We start from the raw sequence: 26148 nt of genomic DNA on the forward strand, positions 1-26148 counted from the left end.
GGTGACCAGCTTCATGAATAGAACGAAGAAGTGAGAAGCCCTGTTTTCATATAAACAGGCCTTTTCACCACATTCATTATGAATCATACCCAAAGTACCAACCAATCAGCATCTAGCTGTCATTAAAAAAGCTGATTGGTTGGTACTTTATCTCTCACTACTTTATCGCTCTCCAAGGTTTGATACATTGCCCCAAAGGTCATTTATTTTCTGCTGTTTTTGTAAGAAGGGGTTAAAACTTAAAACCAAATTGCTCTTTTCAGCCATTGGTCTAGATTGTTGTAATTCATAGTGTGTGCAGAATGGATTTCCAGCCAAGAAGTTAATCATGCCCATTAAACAGACAATTTATCTTTCATGGGAAGCAAAGTGAAGTCTCCACACAAATAGGAGAACATTTTCTGGCTAACACCCAGAATGAAAACAGACTCCTGTACGGCCACTGCATTTTAAGTGAGTAGCTCTGATGCAACTTTTATTAAGCAAGATTCCTGATGTGTGATGTCTGCTGTCCCCAATGCAGGAACAACAACCTTCATTTCCACCAATTCATACAGGAGAAAGTATTAATTACTATTCCCTCGCACTATGCTGCTGGGACATAGTGCTAGGAAAATGAACAATGATTGATTAGATTTTCCTAGTATCTATTTTAAAAAGACACAAATATCTAGCCCCTTGGCCTTCTTTCCTAAACTATGGATCCTGCTGCAGCTAGACTGATTCTTCCTGTTTTAAAAATAGCACTAGGTGCAGTCCATCCCTTCCCCCATTGAGTACCAGCAGCCCAGCCTTTTAAGTGTTACTGAAAGACTTCAGTGTGTTGCTGACATTCTGCATACAGTACAATCATTCTCTAGGCGGAGAGGCACATTAGAATTCAGCCTTGGGAGTGTTGTTACTCCAGCGAGGAGGGAGACGTACACAAGGAATAGAATGTCTGTAGAGGCAGCAGTACAGAGCAGTCGCAAGAGGAAAAGGACACTAGACAGTGTAGAAAAGTGTTCTGCAAAGCGAAGTGCAAGCTGGGGCATCCTCACTAACCAAGGTCAGTAGAGCAGCTTTGTCTTGCAGGCCCTTAATGGCATGGCATTTTTCATGGAAGATTTTATCTTTAAAAATGAACTTACAGTACACATGATACATTGATACATGTGTTACTAGTCACAATTTGAGAATTAATTTAAAATTCCGAGTGGATTTTAATATTTTCTAATATTATTATATTTTTTTGTTAATCATTTTTTGCATTAAAGTTCTTAACCTGAAGCTCCATTGTGCATACATTTGGTTTGATGTCTACTAGACAATATCTATTATTATATCTACATTTTATTTTAGCGATTTGATTAATACATTTTAAATAACGTTTACAATTTTGGACTTCATAACGAATGTCTGCAGGTGAAACTGCATATTTTAAACCCATGGTTTTGTCTGATACAATTTGGACGTAGTTTAGTTTCTGTTCACCCTTCAGTAGGTACAGTCACGGTAAATAGGACAGCATTTGGGGATAGAAAGTATCAATCTGTGAAATTAAATAATCGCATATTTAATTGTTGACGAGTTTACACTGTTAAATTCTCATTCGCAAATGTATGTAACTATAGATGGAGGATCGTGTAACCCATTGCTGTAAAGTCTTGTTCTTCTAAATATCTATAACTTCAATGAGAACATATATATTAAACAGAGGAATTCTGAATTCAAATCACGACCATACACTACGTTGCCTAAAGAACTGTATGAAGACAACTACACCCATATGTGCTTGTTGAACAACTCATTCCAACACCATGCTCATTGACAGGGGACATGTTCACCAGTGCCGTAGCAGGGCACCTGTGCACACTGCTCCATCACACCCTGCCCCTGGTGCACAGGACTTCATGACATCACACAGCAAGCAGCGAGTAAACAGTGGAGGATCAGGAAGGAAGGATGCTCCCTGTTACTTTCATTTCAGGGGTGCCTCTCCAGGCACTTTGCAAGGTAAAACACGATGGATGGGTGCTGTCAAGGTAGCAACTGTGCGGCCCCACATCCATGTGCCATGGGTGGAGGAACTTTTTGCACATACCTCGTTACAGCCTTGATTTACAACCGATTTGTGCTGTAAGAGTCCCAACTCTTCTGGGAAGGCTTTCCAATAGATTTTGGAATATGGCTGTGAGGATGAGCCTCCATTTGGCCACAAGAGTATTAGGAATTTGTACACTGATGTTGATCAATAAGTCATGGCTCAGCATCCTAATTCATCCCATAAACATGTGATGTTGTTGAAGTCAGGGCACATCAGTTAAGATCTTCCACAGCAAACTATGGGCCTGATTCATTACGGATCGCAACTGCGATCGCGGCTGCGATTACACACCCAGTCTCACTGCGATAATATGCTAATCCATTGCGATCGCTTTGCCATTTTGCCATTGCAGCACAACATAAGAACGTCCTCCTTACCATAGACACATCCGTATCACTTAGCAAGACTGTGAAATCATCGATAACATCGAGTACAATCGGAGTCTCACGCACACTTGCACAAGCTCTGACCTTACTCAGGAATTGCTAACCTCATCGCACGGAGTGAGTACTCAAGCTGTGTATGGCATCGCAGTGCATAATTTATGCACACCCCTGCAACGGCATTCAATCGCACTGGCACGCCTGCTTTTCGCCGACCACCCCCCATCACCTCCCACAATCGGCACTTCCTGTCAATCACTCTGCGATGGGTCTGCATAGTCACTGTGATCACAGGGCCTGATTCAGAACCGCTCGCGAGCGCTGAGCGCTCGCAGGCGGGTTGATGGTGCCCAAGTGGAGTTGGCTCAGTCGTGCGCATGCGCGAGACCCAAACAACGACGGCCAAGCCGTCGTTATGGGTCTCGCACCAAAGGGGGCATGCTGTCGATGGTGATTGACAGAACGCCCCCTTTGGTGGGTGTGCCGGGGGCGTGGCTGCCCAGATGGAGGCGTTCCCATGGGAACACCTACCGTCTGGGGCCGACCCCACTGACATCACTAGTGATGTCAGTGGGAGTGCTTTTGGCTCTGATAGAGCCAAAAGCACTCCAGGGCTTGCGGCAGCGAGACCGTACTGCAGGGTCTCGTCGCAAGCCCGATGGTCGCGATGGTCTTGACCATCGCGACCATGATTTTGGCCGCTCGCTATAGCTGTGGTCACCCACAGCTATGCGAGCGGCCAGGAGGCCGCTCCAAAAAGGAGAATGGACGGCCCTGATTCAGAGCGAGCACTCTGTCAGAGCGTCCGGCTCTGAATCAGGGCCCCAGTCCCGATAGCAGTGGCTGGAGCGCAACAATTGGCCAATTGCGTGCGTAATCGCAGTAGTGATCCTTGCTGAATCAGGCCCTATTTAAATCATTTAGCGATGGATTTTAAAATGTTCACTTGACATTGTTATGCTAGAACAGGAAAGGACCTTTCCTAAACTGTTATTACAACACTGGCATTGTAAAGCCATGATATGATTCAACGCGAATCTCGTCATCTGCCGTCTGTACCGCCCACTTCACTTGGGAAGCGGGCAGATATATGCTCATTCTATCAGGCAGCCAGGAGCACCACCCAGTTTTAGAGAGCCTCCCAGCCATTCCAAGGGGAGTAGGTAAGTACTGTATGCCCGAGTTTATAGGGTTGTTTAAAATCTGGAAGTAGGTGTACAGCTTCACAGTATTGGTTGTACAATTTTTATGCTTTGTAAATTTATCAACAGATCCAAACTCCCATGTGTGATATGCAGTTAACATTCCTTCTATGATACGCAAAGTGCCTTAATTGATCTCAGAGTTAGCTGCACCTACTGCTTAAAGGGGAGAGCGTTCATAAGCTGAGAGAGGCAAGCCCCCGGCTCTCCCAGCCAATAAACGCTTCCCCCATTAATTTCAATGGGAATAACCCAGTGGTTCCCAACATTGAGGTGAATGGGGGAAGCATTTATTGGCTGAGAGAGCGGGGGCTCACCTCTCTCAGCCAATGAACACTTTCCCCATTGTTTTCAAAGGGGGAATCTGCAAGTTACAGGTGATTCGGGAGCTAGTGACCGTATGGGTCACTACTCTATCTGTTGGGTCCGCGCTTCTCGTTTTTTTATTTTAAGAAGACCTTGGATGCCTACATGGACCAAAGAGGACATGACACAAAGAGTAGGTGAGTGTGTTTTTTTTTTATTATAGCGATCGGGAATGCTACATGGACAAGGGTAAGTATTTTTTTGTGTGTGTGTGTGTAAGTGTAATAAAAACATGCAATATTCGGTGTATGTATCATGTCTTTTTCTGACTATTTCTTTTACAGGAGGACTACAGTTATCAGTGGGCCCTTAATACCGGTACTTGTGGTTCTCAAAGTACCTGTAAACGGGGAAGGCTTCCTGGGACCTTTAGTCACCTGTAAAAGTCAATTTTCATTTTATTTTTTACAGCAATTATTAATCCCACACCCACCGCCATCAGCCTGGGGTGTCCCCAGGAGGGGGGACTCATTTATTGGTTGTGTCCCCATTTCCTGAGGAATCCCTAGCCTCTGCTAATTAGTGTGGAGTGATTAATGTTTTGGCCGGGGAACCCAGTGAAGTGTGTCCCCCGACTGTTGCATTACACCCTCGCTAGAAAGAGCCTGGTGCTGGTTATGTAAAATATGGGGGACCCCTATGTCTCTTTTTCCCCATATTTTCACAACCAGGACTGGCTTAAAAATCCCAGTGCTTGTTGTGGTTTTGTGGGGGGAACCCACTTCATTTTATTTTTAATATTTAACACTTTCATTAAATTTTTACACACAGAAGCTTACAGAGATCGCACTGATCTGTGCAGACTTCTCTGAAACTCGCAACTTGTAATGAAACTTGCATTGCAAGTTGCGAATTTTACCCAAGAAAAACTCACACTTGCATTTATTACACACTCACATTCTCTGTCTCGCACCCTATTACATTTGCGAGTTGCGGGACAAACTCACACGTACAAACTGTGCGACTAGGTGTGAGTTTGGTCTTGCAAAAGAACTTGCACCCTATTACATTTGGCCCACTGGCCATCCGTAATGCAGATCTGCTCTCCGGGACATTCCAGGATAATGGATAAGAATGTACATTGCACTGACTGAATGTGAGTCACATTGCACAGATCCCATTGGCTGCCATACTGCAAAAACCCTATTGTCAGGCACAAAGCAGAGACCTGGTAGATGGTTAGAGAGAATTGAGGAGCATATGGGATAGGAAGAGAATGACAAAGTGAAAGTGGAGAGCATCAGAGTACAGAAGGAACATTCAGAAACAACATGGAAAAGCGGATAGTTTTAGATGGCAAGGAGACATACACTAATAATCAGGCAGCAGTGCAGTAGAAACAGCAGAGTAAAGCAGGACAGAGAAGACCGCAGACTCTGAAAGAAGAGTACTCAATTGGAATAGATGGGAGCAGAGGTGTGGATGTGGAGTGTGCTGTGTTTGCTTGGGATGCAGTCGGCACCTCGGCGGTCAGAATGATGGTGGTCAGAATCCTGGTGCTGGAATCCCGACAGCAGTCTAAATCCCGGCTCCAGAATTCTGACTGCTGACATCCCAATGGTATTAGGGTTAGGTTTAGGGTCATCACTATAGGGAGGGTTAGGGTTAGGCTGTGGGAAGGAAGGCTTAGGGTTAGGCTGTGGGAGGGGGGTTATGGTTAGGCTGCAGAAAGGGAGGGTTAGGCTGTGGGGGGGGGTTAGGGCTAGGATGCAGGAAGAGAGGGTTAGGGTTAGGCTGTGGGGGGGTTAGGATGTAGGAAGGGGTTATGGGTACGGCTGCAGGAGGGGAGGGTTAAGGTTAGGCTGTAGGAAGGGGAGGGTTAGTTTGTGGGGGGTTAGGGTTAGGCTGTGGGGGGGGTTAGGGATAGGCTGCCGGAAGGGAGGGTTAGGGTTAGGCTGCAGGAAGGGAGGGTTAGACTGTAGGAAGGGGTTAGGATGCGGTAGGGGAGGGTTAGGCTGTGGGTGGGGTGTTATCGTTAGGGTTAGGCTGTGGGAAAGGTGGGTTAGGGTTAGGGGGGTTAGGGCAAGGGTTAGTATAATTACAAAATTCTGTCGATATTCTGACTGTCAGGGTGCCGCTGTCGATATTCTGACTGTCGGCATCCTGACTGCCGGGATCCCGTACCCAACCCAAGATACGAAGTCATTCACTTTCTAAAGCCAATTTTGAAATACATAGTAAAGCCAGTTTTCTTTGTTCCAGTCTTGACCAACTGTATAATAAGAGACCACTGTTTTGTAGAGATTTCTCCTTGTACAGATACACAGACATATGTCAAGGGTTAACTGGTAAGGGAGTTGAATTACCGCTCCTCAAACATAACCAGATACTAAGCACAGAAACATTAGGCATGTGTTTAAAACCAGTTTAATATAGTACAGCCATGAGTGCTTTTTTAGTAGACGGTGAATGGTTGGAGGTGCCTTGGGGTGACGGAGATCTAGGTATTAAACTCTATTTTTTTATCTTGCATATGATCTAGTTTGTTATAAGTGCTGTATTTACCATACTTGTAAATCTCACATGACTTGGCTTATGTTGTGAATCTAAAAATAGTTCACTGCCAAACAGATCTCAGACTACAACCTGAACAAGCCCCAGTAAGTGTTGCTGTTTATGCAAACTATACTTCAGGTCCTTATGGCTCTTAGAAGTTTTCATTGGCTTTCTGAACATATATGATCCATCTACGCATTCACATATTTATATTCTTCACTAGTTCTCTGAATAATGCTGTATGTAAGTATAGAAATTTTTTGTGAATATTTGTTTAAGGCACTGTAGTTGTATACCCAGCTCAAATAGCATTTCATGTAGAAATACGGATAATGAAAGATTATTATTTTTTATTATTATTATTATTATTAGATATTTTCAGACATAAATATATATACTTACATACATTAGATCACATTGCATCCATATACATACAATGCACAAAAATAAACAACATGAAAGTAAAATAATCATTCAACTGAAAATCATTGCAGCACATGGAGAAAACCTTAAATTCACAGATTTAAGATGAATTTGTTTGCAGGACATTTAAAAATGTTTACAATTTCTTGGTATAAGTCCTTATTTGTCCTTGTCTTGGTTGGAGTTCACAATTGAACAATAAGGGCTAAATGCCTCTCTCTCTCTCTCTCTCTCTCTCTCTCATATTTACTAAATTGCGGGTTTTTAGAAGTGGAGATGTTACCCATAGCAACCAATCAGATTCTAGGTACTAGATAAATGTTACGTAGAATATGAATTATTGCTATGAACAACATCTCCACTTCTAAAAACTTGCACTTTAGTAAATATATCCCTCTCTCTCATACCACACTCATAGAAAAGTGTTTGTATTACACATTTCAGCAAGTCTGGAATATATGTTAAGTTTAAGATAGTGCTTTGAGAACCTTTCCATGGGCATCTTCTTCAGGAATCGGTAATCTATCTTCTTGAAGAACAACATGAAAATGTTTGGAATGCAGCAGGTGTTGTCTTGGATATTGACTCAGGTTTGTCACATTTCCGTATAGTACATATTTGGTTAACTGTGTTATTTTACATTGATTGCAGCATCCATAGTCCACATTAACGTTAGCTACAGTATGTGGCACATGTATTTAGAGTGGTGCACAGAAAATTAGGCAGTATTGTCCAGAATAGTCAATCAGTTTCTGCCATTTATCTACAGCCGTTTGCAAGCTAAGAAGTTTACACATGATTGGACAGTATGGTATAGATGTTCAGAATGTCGACATGCTGACAGTGAGAATGTCAACAGTACTATTTAGCCCTAGCTGCAGCATAACGCTAACCCTAACCTTCTCCCACATATGTACATAATGTAGTCATGCAAACCGAGGAATGAGACCGCACTAGTGGTTAAATTTGAGTGACACTTAAAGAGAGTCACTATAACGCAATAACACAAACCAACATAATAGAAATCAAAATAAGATTCTCAAAATATTTATAAGTTGGTGGTGCCTCCCAAAAAAATTTGTGCTAAACACATGTAAAAAACTCCTTTATTGCAAAAACAAGAGTGCTCCCATAAAGACATATTTGTCTTTTTCCCCTTTTTTCTGCTTTTTGCAATAAAGGAGTTTTTTACATAATGTAGTCATGTCTAATGCAGATGTCAACATTATGAACATGTCGCCATTGTGACCAGAAATGTCTATATTCTGAATCTGTTGACATTAGTGTCAACAATATGAATGTCGACATTCTGAATGTCAGCACAGCAACTACATATTGATAAGAAAACACCACATTTTTCTTTTGTGCAAGGTTGAATAAATATAGCTGGATGCAGTACATTTATTAAGGTTAAATTCATGCGGAAACAGCGGTTTCTGCATTAAGGGGAATATTTACCAATTATGGGGACTTGGTCCCAATAATTATAATTTTTTATTGCAGCATATAACGGCAATACGGAATGAAGGGCCTTATTCAGAGATACACAGAATGCCAATATTCGCGCAAAGGGTAAATTTTTTACAACTGTACCTGTGTCTAAGGGCCTGATTCAGCAAAGAATGCAACTGGAAATGCAATAGCAATTACGTACGCAGTTCAACTGCGATTGTATGCTAATCCATTGCGATCGCTATGCCGCCGCTGCACTACATAAGGATGCCCACTTTGCTTAACACACATCCGTAATGTTTAGCAGGACTCCAAAACCATCGGAACAATCGAGTACCATCGCAGCCTCACGCGCACTTGCACAAGCCCTGACCTTATGCTATCAGGCCTCACAGTGGATAATGCACGCCCCTGCAACGCCATTAAAATGCACTGGCACGCCTGCATTCGCCCGACTACCCCCTGTCACCACCCACAAACGCTGCTCATTTCCCCGACGCCGGGAGACAGGCGCCCGGCATCCCGATCGTAGTGATGCCGGGTGCCGCGAGCGGACAGCCGCGGGGGGGGAGGGAGGGAGGGTTAGGTTTAGGGCTCCCGGGGGGGACTTAGGGTTAGGCACCCCCCCGGGAGGTTAGGGTTAGGCTAGGGGGAGGGAGGGTTAGGCACCCCCAAGGGGAGGTTAGGGTTAGGCACCCCCCTCGGGGGACTTAGGTTTAGGCAGCGGGGAAGGGGGGGTTAGGTTTAGGCACTTAGAGGGAGGATTTCGGTTAGGCACTTGGGGGGGAGGTTAGGGTTAGGCACCCCTAAGGGAGGGTTAGGGTTAGGGGGTTAGGTTAGTTAATACTTACCTAGGGACGATCAGGATTTCCAGCGCTGTCGGGCTGCCGCTGCCGGGATCTGTTCCAAGCGGCCAGCGGTATTTCGTACCAATTCCATGTGTATACGTGAAGGCACAGTTGTGATTGAAACACACAGTATCCGAAGTGTCTTGGAAGTGAGCTGTGTGTTTCCAGGCAGTGACTGGGAGGTGGCTATTCAGATGCATGATAATGATCCGTCTTATGGGTGTATTATGGGAGTGTTGCGGGCGTATCAGTGAACTTGTTGTGAACTCAGATGCTTAATCGTTTACATTGATCTGACGGAGATTCTGCACCTAGCATGGGGCTGGTGCAAGTTTCAATGGTGCAACCAATGGTTGCTTCTAAAGATGAACCAAGCGGTATTTCAGCATATGAAGATGTTCAAAGTGGGCGTCTTAGTCCTTGCACATTCATACACATGGTTGTACACCAGGAAGGGCTTATACCGGTATCAGCATAAAGTCGCACACGCTACACTGGCAAAAGACGCACACATGGACACAGCAGCATCCGATTCAAAATCAGCCCCTAAGTGACACTTCTGCTCATGCGTGGTCTGTTGACTGCGCATATGCTAGCGGACATTACCGGAGCCCTCTCCCAGAAACATTTGCCTTATGTAGCCCATAGGTTACAATGGTCTACGCCATGTACATATGGCATTAGTGGAAGGGCTATGCTGCAGAACACTTTACATTCCAGAGCTTGGTAAATTTCACATTTTAGCAGCCCCCAGAGAAACTTATAGGTGCTGTTTTTGCCATCGTAAATGGAGGAAATCTGTTTTGGTAAATATTGCCTTATGTATCAGGGAAGTTGAAGAAAAGTCTCAGAGAAATCTCCTGTGTTAGGCAAACGCTGCAGATCACATGCCCCATTATCCTCAATGAGTGTTGCGCTCAGGCCCAATATACTAAGCTCCAAAATGCTTAACCTAGTTTTTTGTTAAATACAGCCAGAAAATAATTTCTGATCGCTGCAATATGAAATTTACACCAATGATAAATAGACCTGTCTGTCTGTTAATGTATTCTCACATACCCTAGTCATACCTTCCTGGGAATCCAAGGCACACATGAAATCAGAGCATCTGCAATGTAATTTTTCACTTTTCCTATTAGTAAATTACCTTTGAAGTAGGCATTAATAGATAGAAGGACATGTTATGAGACTATACTTGTTTTATATAACATTGAATAAGAAACATTGGATATAACTATATACTGGCTGTAATAGGTAGGTATAGGTTTTCATACGGTCATACCTTTTGCAGCTATCACATGCACTTTGGATACTCACTAAATTAAGCTCATGTGAAGCACAGCTCCTATCAAGTACCCAGTGTCACGCTCTGGACTTTTAAAACCACTTATTTACCTCTGTGGTGTCTGTCCTGGCTAGCGCTGAGGTCCACTCGTGCTGTGACCGCACATCACTCTCGGATGAAGCAGAGGTCCACTCAAGCTGCACATCAGTCCCGGCTGGTCACGAGGTCTGTCTATGCTGTTTCTGACCAGTCCACCCAGTGGGCCTAATTCAGGTTGGTACGCATGGCTGCATCCACCGCACCCCGCTCACTGCGAAAATATGCTAATGAATGTAATCGCAAGGAAACCGCAGCACTATACCAAGATGCCCATCACTGTATAAAGCCTGCCCACTTCCCATGACATGCATCCGCAAGTCAGCGAAAACATCGGTACCATCGAGTAATATCGGAACCGTCCACACAGTTATGGTAGACCTGACACTACCGCAGAAACTGCTAAACTTCTTGTTGCCATCTAGACTTCTGCCAGCGTATACCATCACAGGGGCTTAATTATGCACGCCCCTCTAATGGTGTTCAACGTCGCTTCTGCTGAAGTTAAAGCTCTGTGCTGAGCTCCCAGGTACTTTGTATCTGAATGGTTCCAGTCTGTCCTAATACAGTTCCAAGTCTGATATATGCAAGTCTCCATTTCCATCAGCACTCCAGTCTGGATTTACCTAGAGACTTGTACCTATCACCAACCGTCGATTCCTATCTGATATCTCCAACCATCGGTTCCTGTCCGATATCTCCAACTTCGGTTCCTATCCAAAATCTTTAACATTGGTCCCAATCCAATATCTCCAACATCGGTCCCAATCCGATATCTCCAACATCGGTTCCAATACGATATCTACTACTGTTCCAGTATAGTAAAGTTATCTCATTCCTGTACCCGCCTTTGGGCAACCACTACCAGCAGTTCCACTGCCTCCTCTCTTCTCATAACACATGAGGAAGAGCTGGCTCAAACCTCCCAGCTTCATACACAACTCTTCAGTTTCAACTTCAGCTTCCCACGCCTGTTTCAGCCAACACCAACCCTCAGGCGTGACACCCAGGTAATTACAAGAGGCTTTTCACGTGGAATCTAAGTATGTGAATATGACAAGGAACCATCTGGATGTAACTATATTTTTTTTTTAACTTAGTTTGGATGAAGACACTTGTCTTGATCAGTTTATTCTAAACCTTCTATAACTGTTTCTCATTTTTTGTAAAAAAAAATCTTTAAAATATCTTTAAAGAAAAAAAATGTGGCTAATCCGGTACAATGCTACAGCATTTTATGCATTAATAGCCGTCAACCTTGTGCTCCTTTCATAATATCCAATAGTATTTTGGTGGCTGTGAATGTTTTATTTCATCTGATTAAACTAGAATATTTACCCAAGCCAGGTTTTGTGTCCATTGAAAAAGTTGATTAAAAAGTGAATAACTAATGTTTGTCACTTTCGGTAACATGTTTCATCATAGATGAATCTTATTACGGTTCACGCTGGAATCAGATGGAAAAGTGGAAGAAGTATTTGGTTTCCAAGTCAAAACGAGTGTTGCCTTAGATATTACTCACCTGGATTTATTATCTACTGTACAGTACATTTCTTTTTATCAAAAACAGTATGATGGTTTTCTTTTCTACAAATGGATCATACATTGATGTTCTGTTAGTAAAGTGCTGAGCATGATGTCTACATTATTTTTATATTTTTTCATAATCTTTTATTTTTCTCTTTGAGAAACTTTATATAAACGTGTGTTGATGATACTTACAAATGCATAAGTGTATATGAAATTTTGCTCATCTAGTATAATAATTTTACATAGAAAAAATAGGACAGTACTGCTGATATTGCATGCTAAATGATATTATTATGTTATTGCATTGTAGGATCATGGGCAGACAGATCACCATTGCATGAGGCAGCAAGTCAGGGACGGCTACTTGCACTGAAAACATTGCTCTCTCAAGTAGGTAAACACTGTCTCTATATCATGGGCCAAATGTGATAGAGTGAGAGTGTAGTAAATGTGACAGTTTTCTCACACTTTTTAAACTCGGCCAGTCTAATAGAATCCGAGAACAAAGCAGCAGAGCAAACGCGCATGTTTTTCATACTCAAAAAACGCTCACAATTTAAAATCTCATCCAGGAGTTTTCCCATTTTGGAGATAAAACTCGACCAATGTGAGAGTTTACTGCTAAACTCTCATAATTTCTAAACTCTCACCCTATTACATGTGGCCCATGGTATTCAAGTAAAGTTTTTACATTTTTTTTTAGAAAAATAATAAATGTTTTAAAGGAAATATAATAATAAATGCTTGAAATGTTTTAATGCATTAAAGAACTGACATAATATATTACAGAGTACTGTATTTTAGGTGGAGATATCTACCAAGTACATTGAGCTAGACAAACTAAACAATAAATTGTCAACTTTAGTTAAAAAAAATAAAAAAAAATGTAAACTGTTTTTATATGAAATTATATTAAAAATTACAAAGACTTTATAGGGACTCCTCAGTGCTTTAGCTTTGTAACTGGCAGCAAAGCACATAACCAAATGTGCTCTACCAACATGTCCACAAAACAAAAGAGGAAGAAAAAGTAGCATTCTGATGTGCATGTGGACTTGAAATATTAATTAGATGTTTGAGTATATTATTCTATATGTGAAAATAAAATATATAATGTTTAATACTCAACAAATCTAGGAGAAAAAACAAATGCAGGCTCATAAAGTAAGGAATCTCAGGGCCTGATTCAGACCCGGTCGCAAGCGCTGAGCGCTCGCAACCGGGTCGATGGTGGCCCACAGTGCATGAGCACGACGGAGCCGGCTCCATCGTGCGCATGCGCGAGACCTTGCTAGCGACGGGCACTCCGTCGCTCCAGGTCTCGCAAACAAAGGGGGCGAGCTGTCGTTGTTGAGTGACAGCTCGCCCCCTTTGGTGGGCTGGCTGGGGGGGTGGCTGCCCAAACGGAGGCATTCCAATGAGAATGCCTCACATTTGGGGGCGGCCCCACTGACATCACAAGTGATGTCAGTGGAGAGCTTGCGGCTCTGTGAGAGCCGAAAGCTCTCTGGGGCTTGCGGCCACGAGACCCTACCACAAGGGTCTCGTCGCAAGCCCGATGGTCACGATGGTCTTGACCATCGCGACCATCAACCTGGCCGCTCGCTATAGCTGTGGGCCGCTCCAGAAAAAAAAAAAACGCCCTGATTCAGAGCGACCGCTCTTTCAGGCTCTGAATCAGGGCCTCAGTGTGTTCCACATAGTAACCTGTGTTTAAGAACATCCCAACAGACAGGTACATATGATGTGCTAGGAATACTTAGTATTCAACATACAGAAAAGTGACTTGAAAAAAATAAAACAACATACAACAATCCCAAATTAATTCTCACAGTAAACTGAATGATCCAATGATGATGTCTTTGACTAAATTAATTTATCATTTATCCAAAAATTAATACAATTTCCATTTTTTTATTAGTATAAACTATTTTGAACTGTGTGTGTGAGAATTAAGCGAAAATATGTACTTCTGTATATAATGTACAAAATTAATCTCCTTGTGAACTTTATCTGGGATAAAACACAAATGCACTACTGTAATGAAAAAGTACAAAATCCATTTAAATATGTATCTATTATTTTGACTGAAATTGGCAATTTGTCACAATTAGGGTTACAATGTGAACACATTAACTATCGACCATGTGACCCCATTACATGAAGCATGCCTGGGAGATCATGTCTGTTGTGCAAGAACTCTTCTTGAAGCCGGAGCAAATGTAAGCTTTGTCATCCTACATCAAATGCTTCAGGACACATTTTTTATGTGACAGTAACAAGCATTCTACTGTACAGTTCTAGAAACCTAATGCTAGTGTATGTCACATTGTCCTTACTTACCAGCAGATACAGCTGCTTTGGAATGTTAAGTAAACCAATGTCCAGTTATGTGATTAAAATATTGATAGAAAATTGATGTATATTTATTTGGCCAGCAGCACAGAAATTATGCACCTGTTTCAGGTAAGCATAGTTCATAAAGATGGCGGCTAGTTGGGGGAGTTGGGATTAGCTGAACAGGTCAGGGTGATCCCTACTGAGTGTACAGTAGGCTGGTTGCGGTAATTAGCATCATAATGAGCCCAGAGGTAAAATGAGAATTTGTCTTGTGGGATGAGAAATCGAAATGAGCTTCAAGGAGTGAGCACTTTAGCTGACATTCTCAGATTCTCATCCCTTTTATCTTTGTACACTGCCTTAATGCACATTATCAGATGTGGCTGAGATTAAACGTGAAAAGCAATCTCTATGAGAGTTTTATATTGGATATTTGACTTTTTGACTACATTTATGTACTAAAAGCAATAAATGTACAAATGTGTGAGTGGAGATAAACACAGTCTAGAGTCCGCTTACTCTCTTGACTTGTCTAAGACATAATTAAAATTTAAACAGCAGTATACAAAATTTGTAATTAAGGATTGGTCTAAAAAAGTATGCAGAACTTGGAAATGACATTTTTGCTTTTTTTTTCAGCATATGCATTCCTGTCTGGTCCTACAATCCTGCAAATATCCATGCATAATATTTACATTTAGGTGGGTGTACACCCTGTTGTCGGAATCATGGAAAATAAATCCATTTATGTAAACAACATGCAATGGATATCTGCATATTTGCAGCTCTCTACCTTTACTATTGTGAAAAAAGTGTTAACTGAAGGGTAGAAGTATAACTTAGTAGGAGGCTGGGACATTGGGAATGTAGTATGGTAGCATTATATATTTGCCTTTTGCGGAAATCAAATAAGACTCACTGGAAACACTTTACTTCATGTCTAGTCCAAGACATCTTGTGATATGTTTTAGGTGAATGCAACAACTATTGATGGAGTGACTCCTTTATTTAATGCATGTTCAAGAGGCAGCGCTAGTTGTGCGGAGCTGCTTTTGGAGTTTGGCGCCACAACAGAGTTGGAGACATGTCTTCCTTCCCCTACTCATGAGGCATCAAGTAAAGGTAAATTGGATTGCAGCAGAATGCAGAATGCTCATGTCTTTAATTCTATTGTTTTGGTTACCTATTGACATGAATTAATTGATGATAGTATTGTGGAACATTTGATAATATTATATCCTTAAACAAAAAAGTTATAAGTATTTTCGATTTTCTCAAGTTAACTCGGACAAGCAGAGTAAATTATCCAGCTCATCCCAGCAGCCTTTAGGCCAACACATGGCCTTTCTCTACGCATTACTATTGCTGGATCTGTCTTAGCCATTGTCAGGTGTGCACACACATGCACACTCACACACATGCGCACACACACACACACAAAGAAACTTGATTAAAAAAATAAAACAATAGGTCATTTATACATTGTTCGTATATAATGGGTTTGCAAAGAATCAATCGTAGGACCTTGCTTAAGTAACATGGTCACCCATGCTTTGATCTCAACAACAGACTTTGTGCTACCTTGTTTGCCTCAGTTTGGTTTGTTTGCCCCCAGACACCCACCCACAAGCTTTGCCTAATATCATTGTACTTTCAGACATGTTGTGGTATTAGTCTGTGATTATGTTACAGTCTGTGTTTTTTGTTTGCTCTCCATCTCTGTTACTGATGTCTATTCTTTCTGCTGTCTGGGGGGCCCAGTGAAAGAGCTCCCCTGGCTGTGGCATCAGCCCGCGCTAGAAAAAGTCCAGTGCTGGTTCTGGAACATACAGGGGAACCCTACTCATTTTTTTTCCGTATTTCCAGAGCCAGGACCGGATCAGAGCCCGGAGCTGGTTGCGCCGAATACGGGGGACCCCTACGTCGTTTGTCCCCCGTATTTTGACAACCAGCGCTGGTTCTGACTAGCCCGGTGCTGGTTGTGCTTAAGTACAGGGGACCCCCTACGTCGTTTGTCCCCTGTATTTAAGCACACCCAGCACTGGGTCACTAATGCCCGGGGCTGTTTGCTCTTTTTTGGGGGGGGGCACGCCATTTTTTTCTTTTTTTACACATTTTTATTTTTTTTTACCACAGCAGCACAGACGGGTCTCTCGGACCTGTCATTGCTCTGTGCCAATCACACAGATGCATGTAGCACGGATCTCCCGGGTCCGTGCTACATGCACATGGGCACCATAACGCTGATTGGCTTCCTGTCTGCCACTGCAGTGCCACTCCTAGATGGGCCACGTGTTTGTGCCGCCCACTTGTGTCGCTTAGCATAGTCATCCAGCTACCTCGGTGCAACCTTTTGGCCTAAAAACAATATTGTGAGGTGTGAGGTGTTCAGAATAGAGTGGAAATGAGTGGAAATTAATGTTATTGGGGTTATTACTAGTGTAGGAACAAAAAAAGCCCCATTTTATGTGATTTTAGCGTGTTTTTTTTTTAAGAAAAAATCCAGATCCAAAACACAAAACCCAGAACCCAAAACACGGAAGGGTGGTTTTGGCAAAACCAATCCAGATCCAAAACACGAAGAAAGATCCAGATCCAAAACCAAAACACGAAAAGTGGCTGGTGCACACCCCTACTTATTATTATTATTAATTATTATTTGTATTTGCAGGTCACAGTGAATGTCTGGATGTGTTGATTTCCTGGGGTACAGATGTTGACCAAGACATTCCTTACCTAGGCACTCCTCTCTATGTGGCGTGCAAAGCACAGCACTTGGCTTGTGTGAGAAAACTCCTATATGCAGGTCAGTACTTTACACAATGGACTAGTTAAACATGTAGTAAATAAAAATGTAATACATATAATAGTATAAGTTTTACATGTTGTCTATAATAACATGTAAGTGAATATTTCTATTATTTCTATATTTTTTTGTTTTTATGTGTGTGCCTCTCTTACTGTATTCTGCTTTACTCAATGGCTATACCGTCTTAAAAACAGTTTATATATATATATATATATATATTTATAGACTAAAATACATATAACAGTCACAGAACTAGAGATAATTAGTCTAGTTCTTAACCTATAACTGGGCATGTCCATTATATAAACTGATTGTAGCAAATCTATTGAATGTACTGTACACTGTCGGTGTATTCCAGGTGCTAATGTACAGCGGGGCAGATATTTGGATACTCCATTGCATGTTGCCGCTCAGCAGCCTAGTACAGACATTGTAAGTCTATTGCTAGACTTTGGTGCTGATATTAATGCCAGAAATATAGATTTCAAACGTTCAGTTGATGTTGCTGCTGCAAGAAGCCCAGTGGAGAGACTGTTGCTGTTGTACGAAGGTAAATCTTTCATATGAGTGTTTATTAGTTATTAATGTAAATAGAGACACAGTTTTATTTAGAAGAATAATAATGAAGTAGAAAATAAACTTTCCTACAGTGTATATTTTCTATGAAATGCAGAAGTATGAAATAAACTCAATTTGGACCACGGAGACCCAAGTCATGAGTTTTGTTATTGGATATATCTTAGTAATGACCTAGGGGTCTATTTACTAAGCAGTGTTAGGAGACAGAGTGAAAAGTGATAAGAAAGTGATAAGGTTCCAGCCAATCAGCTCCCAACTGTCATCTCACAGGCAGTGTTTGAAAAATGGCAAATGGGAGCTGATTGGCTGGCACCTTATCACTTTTCACTTTGTCTTCTAACACTGCTTAGTAAATAGACCCCCTAAATTTAATTGTAATACTAGGTGACCTGTGTGCCTATGGTTTTTACATAATTCTACATGTTTTTAAAATAGGGAAAACTTAAAAAAATTACTCCAGCTGTACATTCCTTTGCGGAACAAATGGAGTTATGATCATTTGCGGAATCCAGGCAATCAGAGACATGTTATATATAGTTTACGATGGTTTACGGTTTGCTTATGAATATTATTTTTCATGGTGACTATCGGACGCGAATGCTTCCCGATTATGTCCGTACAGAGTCGTAGTTGAGATTTCAGACGTGCACATGGAGAACCCTATTGAAAATGTAGTGGGCACTCCTGAGCGGTGACAGAGCGGTGGCTTAGCGCACGCACGGAGAAGGTCCGTATTATGGTACGGATGGGTTACGGCAGAGTCGCGGGCATATCGATGAAAGTGGTTGCGAATTATGTACAATGACGCTCAACTGCTCACATAAGAGGCCATACTCAAATGGAGAAATTGCACCTGCCGCAGGGCTGGTGCATGTTTCGAGGGTGCAAATGATGCTATGTATAAAACGCATTAATCGGTATTACTGTGTGTACAGACATGGAAAGTGGTCGTCGCAGTCCTTGCTCATTCAGACGCACAGATGTACACCAGGGAAGAACCTTGTAGCAGCATTTGCATAAAGTCGCAATAAAGCGACTGCCAATAGATGCAGCCGCAGCCACATCTGTGTCCACCTCAAAATCAGTGCCCAAGGCTCAAGACTGCAATTACTGTCACTATATTATCCTAAAGACAAAGCACTTAGAGGAGTATTATCTACAATTAATTACAATGTGCCGTCACGACGTGCAGCTGTGCACATCAATTTCGATATCACAGATAATAACGGTATCACATCACAGATAATAACGGTACCACATCACAGATAATAACGGTACCACATCACAGATAATAACGATACCACATCACAGATAATAACGGTACCACATCACAGATAATAGGTACTACATCACAGATAATAACAATACCACATCACAGATAATAGGTACTACATCACAGATAATAACAATGCCACATCACAGATAATAAGAATGCCACATCACAGATAATAACGGTGCCACATCACAGATAATAACGACACCACATCACAGATAATAACGATACCACATCACAGATAATAACGATACCACATCACAGATAATAAGGGTACCACATCACAGATAATAACGGTACCACATCACAGATAATAACAATGCCACATCACAGATAATAACAATACCACATCACAGATAAGAACGGTACCACATCACAGATAAGAACGGTACCACATCACAGATAATAATGGTATCACATCACAGATAATAACGGTACCACATCACAGATAATAATGGTATCACATCACAGATAATAATGGTGCCACATCACAGATAATAACGGTACCACATCACAGATAATAACGGTACCACATCACAGATAATAACAATACCACATCACAGATAATAACAATACCACATCACAGATAATAACGGTACCACATCACAGATAATAACGGTATCACATCACAGATAATAACGGTACCACATCACATATAATAACAATACCACATCACAGATAATAACGGTACCACATCACAGATAATAACGGTACCACATCACAGATAATAACAATACCACATCACAGATAATAACGGTACCACATCACAGGTAATAACGGTGCCACATCACAGATAATAACGGTACCACATCACAGATAGTAACGGTACCACATCACAGATAATAATGGTGCCACATCACAGATAATAATGGTACCCCATCATAGATAATAACGGTACCACATCACAGATAATAACGGTGCCACATCACAGATAATAACGATACCACATTACAGATAATAATGGTACCACATCACAGATAATGGGCCAAATATAAGTGGGTGAGAGTTTAGAAAATATGAGAGTTTAGCAGTAAACTCTCACATTGGTCAAGTTTATCTTCAAAATGGGAAAACTTCTGGACGAGAGTTTAAATCATGAGCGTTTTTTTAGTCTAAAAACATGCGAGTTTGTCTGTTCTCGGACTCTGTTACTGTACATTGGTCTAGTTTAATAATTGTGAGAGCTTACTGCTAAACTCTAACATTTTCTAAACTCTCACCCTATTACATTTGGCCCAATAACGGTACCACCACATTGCAGATTTTCCTGAGCACCTCTATGGAATGCAAGGAACAAATCTACAATCTAGGTGCTGGAAACACATTCCAAACTCTGGCACCTTACTTCCATCACTTCTAATTGATGTTACAGTATGTTGGAATTATTATTATATACAAACAAAACTGTATTTTTTATTATTATTGCAACTACCAGTCAGTAAATGTACATAATAATTGGTGGCCCATCTTATCCAGGACAAATGTCTGGGTTTTGACACTATTTATCAAATATATTTTAAAAGTGTATGCTAACTTTGCAAATGATACATTCTACTTATCTCACCAGCTGAGCTGTGGACAGATATGTGCTGTCTTGTTGGGTCACTGAATAAAGTGCTAATGTTACTTTTTAATGCCTATGGCAGCCTATGGCCGCCTATGGCCGTGGTTCCCAAACTTTTTTGAACCACAGTGCCCTAGAGTATCAGCATTGCTTTCACGGCACCCCTAGGCCATAAGTTTGTTGTTGAGAAATTTAGAATTTTTTTTCTAAGTATTAAAGTGAAGTAAATTGGGCTTATCTGTCACCCTTAGGTTTGGTTATGTGGTGTTGGACAGATTTGCGCTTCTGTTTGTCCTCATATTTACATTACATTGAATAAAATTAATTTTATTTGGTTCTGTACCACCAACCTGAGGCACCCCTGCAAGTGTCCTGAGGCACCCCAGGGTGCCACGGCGCACAGTTTGGGAACCACTGGTCTATGGTTAACATTTGATATTTTCATTAGTAAATTAAACTTCAATAAACAATACTTCTTGTCACTATATGTTACTAATGATGATTTGAAAATTACTCATATTAAATAATCTTCTCATATTTGTTTTCTTTTAGCTAATCCATGTTCGCTATGTCAGCTTTGCCGACTCCATATTCGAAACTGCATTGGACAATCTAGATTACATCTTATTCCACATCTACAGTTGCCAACTGTACTGAAAAACTTCTTACAATATCGAGAAAGTATTAGGAACTTTTAATGATTTTGTAAATGTGTATGTCATCAATACTGTACAATCACTTTACCTTTTGCAAAATATGTCACAGGTTTTTAGATAGTTTATTTAGCTCTGTGCCTTTCAAAGTAACATTTTGCACTTACTGTACACTTGTATATAATATTTGTTTTAACTGTAACAAGGTTTATTTAGTGGTGTAACTATTTTATGCGTGTATACACAAGAAATACTTTCAAGCACGTTAATGTTACAGCTCATGAATTGTTTTTTTTTTTTTAAACAGTTAATAGCTTTAACTTTTAAGATTGTTGCTTAAGCAGTGTAACTACATTTGCAGAGGACTAGCCACATTCATCTTCCACAGAAAAATGATTATAACACCTCAAATGTCCTCAATAAGACGGGTTTACTCCAGTAGAGCCTTTGCAGATATTGCAAATGAAATTGTAAATAATTTAGAGGGGTTCGTTATACAAACTAATTATCAGATTACCCTGCCACCCTCCTGAGTACTTCCGAAAATAATAATAATTGTATGTTATTTCTAAAAAGGACAGGCATTGTCTAGAACAGAGGAAATGCCCCACGACCCACTGTAATTGCTATATGGAGGTACTGTAGATGACACATTGAAGTTGTGACAAGTAATTTGGAAATCACCAGTTTTCCCCTTTTCACTTTTTGATAACATTAAAGCAACATTTTATGGAATTGCATTTCTAATGGGGGGTATCCACTTTAGCGATATACAAACGACAGCACGATTGCGACATTGCAATCGTGCTGTCGTTTGTATAGCTAGTGATGTGCCTAGACTGAACGTTCACTGGTTCAGTCCCGGCACATCCCTCATCCCCGCACATGCTGAACCTGACGAGATCGTCAGGTTGACCTGCATGTACGGGCGATGTCGGATGTGGGAAGCGACCCGCGGGCACGCGCATCGTGGGTCGCTTCTGTCCAAAACATCCCCGATGCATGCACGATGCATGCGTGATTTGCAAGCGATTGCGCGATAACGACATTGTTATCGTGCAATCGCTTGTTTAAATCGCCTAGTGGATACCCCCCATATGATAGGCTGAAAACATTTTAGCATACTAAGTTGTATACTGTATGGGTAGCTATAATATTTTTTACAATATCAATTATAATATTATTCAGTATTCAGTCTCTATCAAATTCTGGGTGACATATCCACTTGCTCTGCAATATCCATGTGTTAGCATAATCTATGTAATCCAAACAGCACTGCTTAGACATCTTATTCTATGACAAATCCTCCATTCTGTTAAATAAACCTAAATATTCAATGCAAACAGCACTTTCCATGTAAATGTACATTCTCACTGGATGAAAGCTGAGTGTTTACTTTAACATTTAATAAATATATATATATATAAATCTTTATCTGCCTATTATCTATAGAAAGATAAACACAGAAATGTTCATGTGCGTATGAGAAGCGTAGAGTTTACATGCAATGTTCAACATTAACTGGATTTTCCACTGTGATCTGTCTAATATAGAAGATAAGGAGAGCGCTGAACGTTATGTATTCTTAAAACCTAATCTAATGCAATTAAGTTCCCAGACATAAAATAATTATAACATGCAAACCATATTATTTGTAACAATACAAAAACATTAATTATGTTACTGAAACACATAACGGGATTGCAAGTTGCAAATGATATATTAAAATAAGATAAAACAAAATGAAAACTCAGAGTCACATACATAATAACAGTGAGAAACTCATCTCAGTCGCTTTGTTGTAGAGTAACAGCTCAAAGCATCTATCCTGACAAACTTGATTTAACAGGAATCACTAAATAACAACTGGAGAGTGAATGGCTTTATGTGGAAGGTTATAGACCATAAAGCAACATCTGCATATTAATAATTGGATAAATCATTGACAGCTGGCCGTATAATCCATCAAAATAAAGACTGATATTTAATTGTGGGTTATTACTATATTTTTTAGGGTGAGACAACGGTCAGTGGTTCTGGATTCACCTCTGAGACAATTTACATATAATTCCTCTTGTTCTACCACCAGCAGTCCTGCTACAGAATCTGGTGTCATATACAGTATATTATGCTTACGTGATCACAGGCTGAGTTTTTTTATTTTTTTTATTTTACTGTGTTATCTTTTTATGTGCTTGAGAAACATAATTATTTTATGTATTTTTTATATTGTTACAAATTAAATGGTTGGCATTTATTAATTATTTATTAATTATTTTTATATGTCTGGATACTTAATTGGATTAGATTAGGGATTAAGAGTACATACTGTATGTTCAGCTGCTCTTTATCTTCTGTTGTTATGTTATTTATTGAAATCAGCGTATATATCTGTATAAAGCAGCATCTATAGCTATTCTTGCATTACAGTTGTTTTGATTTATAAATAGTGGAACAGGATATACACTATCATGTTAAATGTCCATTTCTAATTAAATAAAAAGGAAAACACAAACAACTGAAACAGTCATGGAATTCTACCTTCTATGATTTCTCTGGCCATGCCCTGAAGAACACTGGTGCCTCTATACTGCCATACTTCTCCTTTCTCATATCAAAGTAACAAAACAAGCTCTGCCCTCATTTCCAACGTTTTAAGGTGTCGATGCAATTCTTGGAGATGCCTGCAATGTGCCATTGCAAACAGTGGAAATGCCAGCAATGGCACACAGTTGCATAAGTTTATCCCAGACACCCGGAGGCAACTCCCAGGATGCAGAACGTATCCCCTAGGGTAATATGAGCATCGACATCTCAACTGCTGGGATGCCGAACGTATTCCCATGCAAAGGTATACAGCTCTCCCATTGTATACCAGAGACACAAGATAAGGGATAACATTGCAACATTGTCTATTATAAAGATGGGGACTGCACTGAGGAATGTAATGTATGTTTGTATGAAGAGTGACCTCAGCTACAGTCCTGGGGTTAATTAGGAGTATATACAGCCATGCATTAGTTTACATATAAGATAGTGACTTGTATAGCGCAATTAGCATGAGGCTGAGTCCTCCAGATGGAGGCGAAAGCCACCTGATGTGGGATGGAGAGCCCTCCTGATAGCCCAGGTAGAGGGCAAAACCACCTGATGTGGGGTGGGGAGCCCACCTGATACCCTTGGTGGAGGGGAAAACCACCCGATTTGGGTGGTGAGCCCTCCTTATACCCCTGATGGAGAGGAAAACAACCTGATGTGGGGGCATTGAGGACTAAGTTTGAGTTAAGATACTGTAAGACTGCCACTGTAGTGGGACTACAAATCACAAGATTGCTTCACATGCCGAGAAGTTGCTCCACTAAAATCTGCCCTCAGACTTAGTCGCTGGTGCCCCAGGTCCCCGCCTTCCATGCACTCTTACCCGCAGCTCCGTCTGGTGCATCCTTTGTTGACATCCAGCTCCTGGAAGATCTGCAGTCATGCTTATGCTTGGGCCCGCCACACAGGTCTGCAGCTAGAGCTTCCGCCTGGGAGGAGTGGAACGAGGAGTTGTGGGTGAGGGGGTACGTTTCTCACTGGCATAAGAAGCTGCTGAGGAGCAGCGACACCAACGAGCAGGGACAGGCTATATAGATAGATGTAAGCGGCAGCTGATGGTCTGACACAGAGCCCTCCACTAGTATATGGTAGTTTCTCAGGTGCCGGGAAGAGGTGCCATGTATTGAGCGGTACACTTCGGGTACATATTTACAGCCCTAAGTGGGATGAATATATTGTGGGCAATGGAGGAGGTGCCCCTTCAGTGCCATTGTCTCCCATAGATCTGCCCCTGATGGCAAACCAAATTGCCCCCCGATTTTGCCCCCAAAATCACAGGCTTTAATTGCAGCCCCTTAGAGCTGCATAAAAAGATCTGCGTTCTCAAGTCTACTATAAGTACGGCATATGCGCACACTTTCTTACGGCATCGCCCGCAATTAAATCGATCCCTAAGTGTCCTGTGTACTTAATGAGATTTCCCTAGAAGACAACATCAAATTTGAAGGAAAGGAAGCCATTGTTTGAGAGAAAATGTCTACATACGGGATGCAGTCAGGAAGCCGACAGTTGAAATGCCGACCGCCGGCTTCCTGTCAAATCCCAGGCACCCCCCCCCCCCGGGAGGGTTAGGGTTAGGCTAGGGGAAGGAGGGTTTAGGCAGCCCAGGGGTGGAGGTTAGGGTTACGCACCCCCCCTGGGAAACTTAGGTTTAGGCTCTATGGGGGGGTTAGGGATAGGCACTAGGTGGGGAGGTTAGGGTTAGCCACCCCTAAGGTGGTGTTAGGGTTAGGGGGAAGGGTTTGGGTTAGTAATATTCACCAAAATCCCCTGTTGAGACTTACAGCCGGCGGTCATTCATACTGATTCCCTACATACAGCTCAGCTTCCTTACAAGATGTTTTTTAGTGTTGAAGTATTTTAAAGCATTGAGAATGTGCATTAAATGCTTTAAAAAGCATTTTAGTTTTGGGTAGTTGTTGCACTAGCACTCATAATCTATATAATCTATCATCTTCACTGTATTTTAGCATTCTGCATGTTACAGTAATTGCCTGTCAGTAGGCTAAGTTAATAAAGAGCGGTATATAAGTACATAATTATTGTAACTAACCTATTTAAGAAGCAATGACAGAACTTTATGGCGGCTGTCGTCATTATTAAGAATTTTACTATGTATAATCATGGTAACAATTACCTCATTTGAGCAGTTAGGCACAGAACCT

The 26148-nt window shown here is 41.3% G+C and overlaps 1 protein-coding gene across 3 annotated transcripts; it reads left to right on the plus strand.

The window, feature by feature from the left end:
• The first annotated feature begins 819 nt into the window (after positions 1-819).
• LOC148501651 (ankyrin repeat and SOCS box protein 5-like) lies at positions 820-22817 on the plus strand. Of its 3 annotated transcripts, XM_088450175.1 has the most exons (8): positions 6642-6776; positions 7468-7546; positions 12478-12557; positions 14282-14389; positions 15479-15629; positions 17179-17313; positions 17675-17866; positions 21285-22817. In XM_088450175.1, exons 1-8 carry the CDS (start codon positions 6768-6770, stop codon positions 21428-21430), a joined length of 900 nt encoding a protein of 299 aa, XP_088306301.1. In that variant the 5' UTR covers positions 6642-6767; the 3' UTR covers positions 21431-22817. The 3 variants fall into 3 exon arrangements, with proteins under 3 accessions (XP_088306300.1, XP_088306302.1, XP_088306301.1); XM_088450174.1 differs by lacking the exons at positions 6642-6776; positions 7468-7546 and adding an exon at positions 820-1048; XM_088450176.1 differs by lacking the exons at positions 6642-6776; positions 7468-7546 and adding an exon at positions 6418-6481.
• The last annotated feature ends 3331 nt before the right edge of the window (positions 22818-26148 follow it).

Source organism: Taudactylus pleione, unplaced genomic scaffold (assembly GCF_031769625.1).
Source record: "Taudactylus pleione unplaced genomic scaffold, aTauple2 ptg000508l, whole genome shotgun sequence".
Classification (NCBI taxonomy): domain Eukaryota; kingdom Metazoa; phylum Chordata; class Amphibia; order Anura; family Myobatrachidae; genus Taudactylus; species Taudactylus pleione.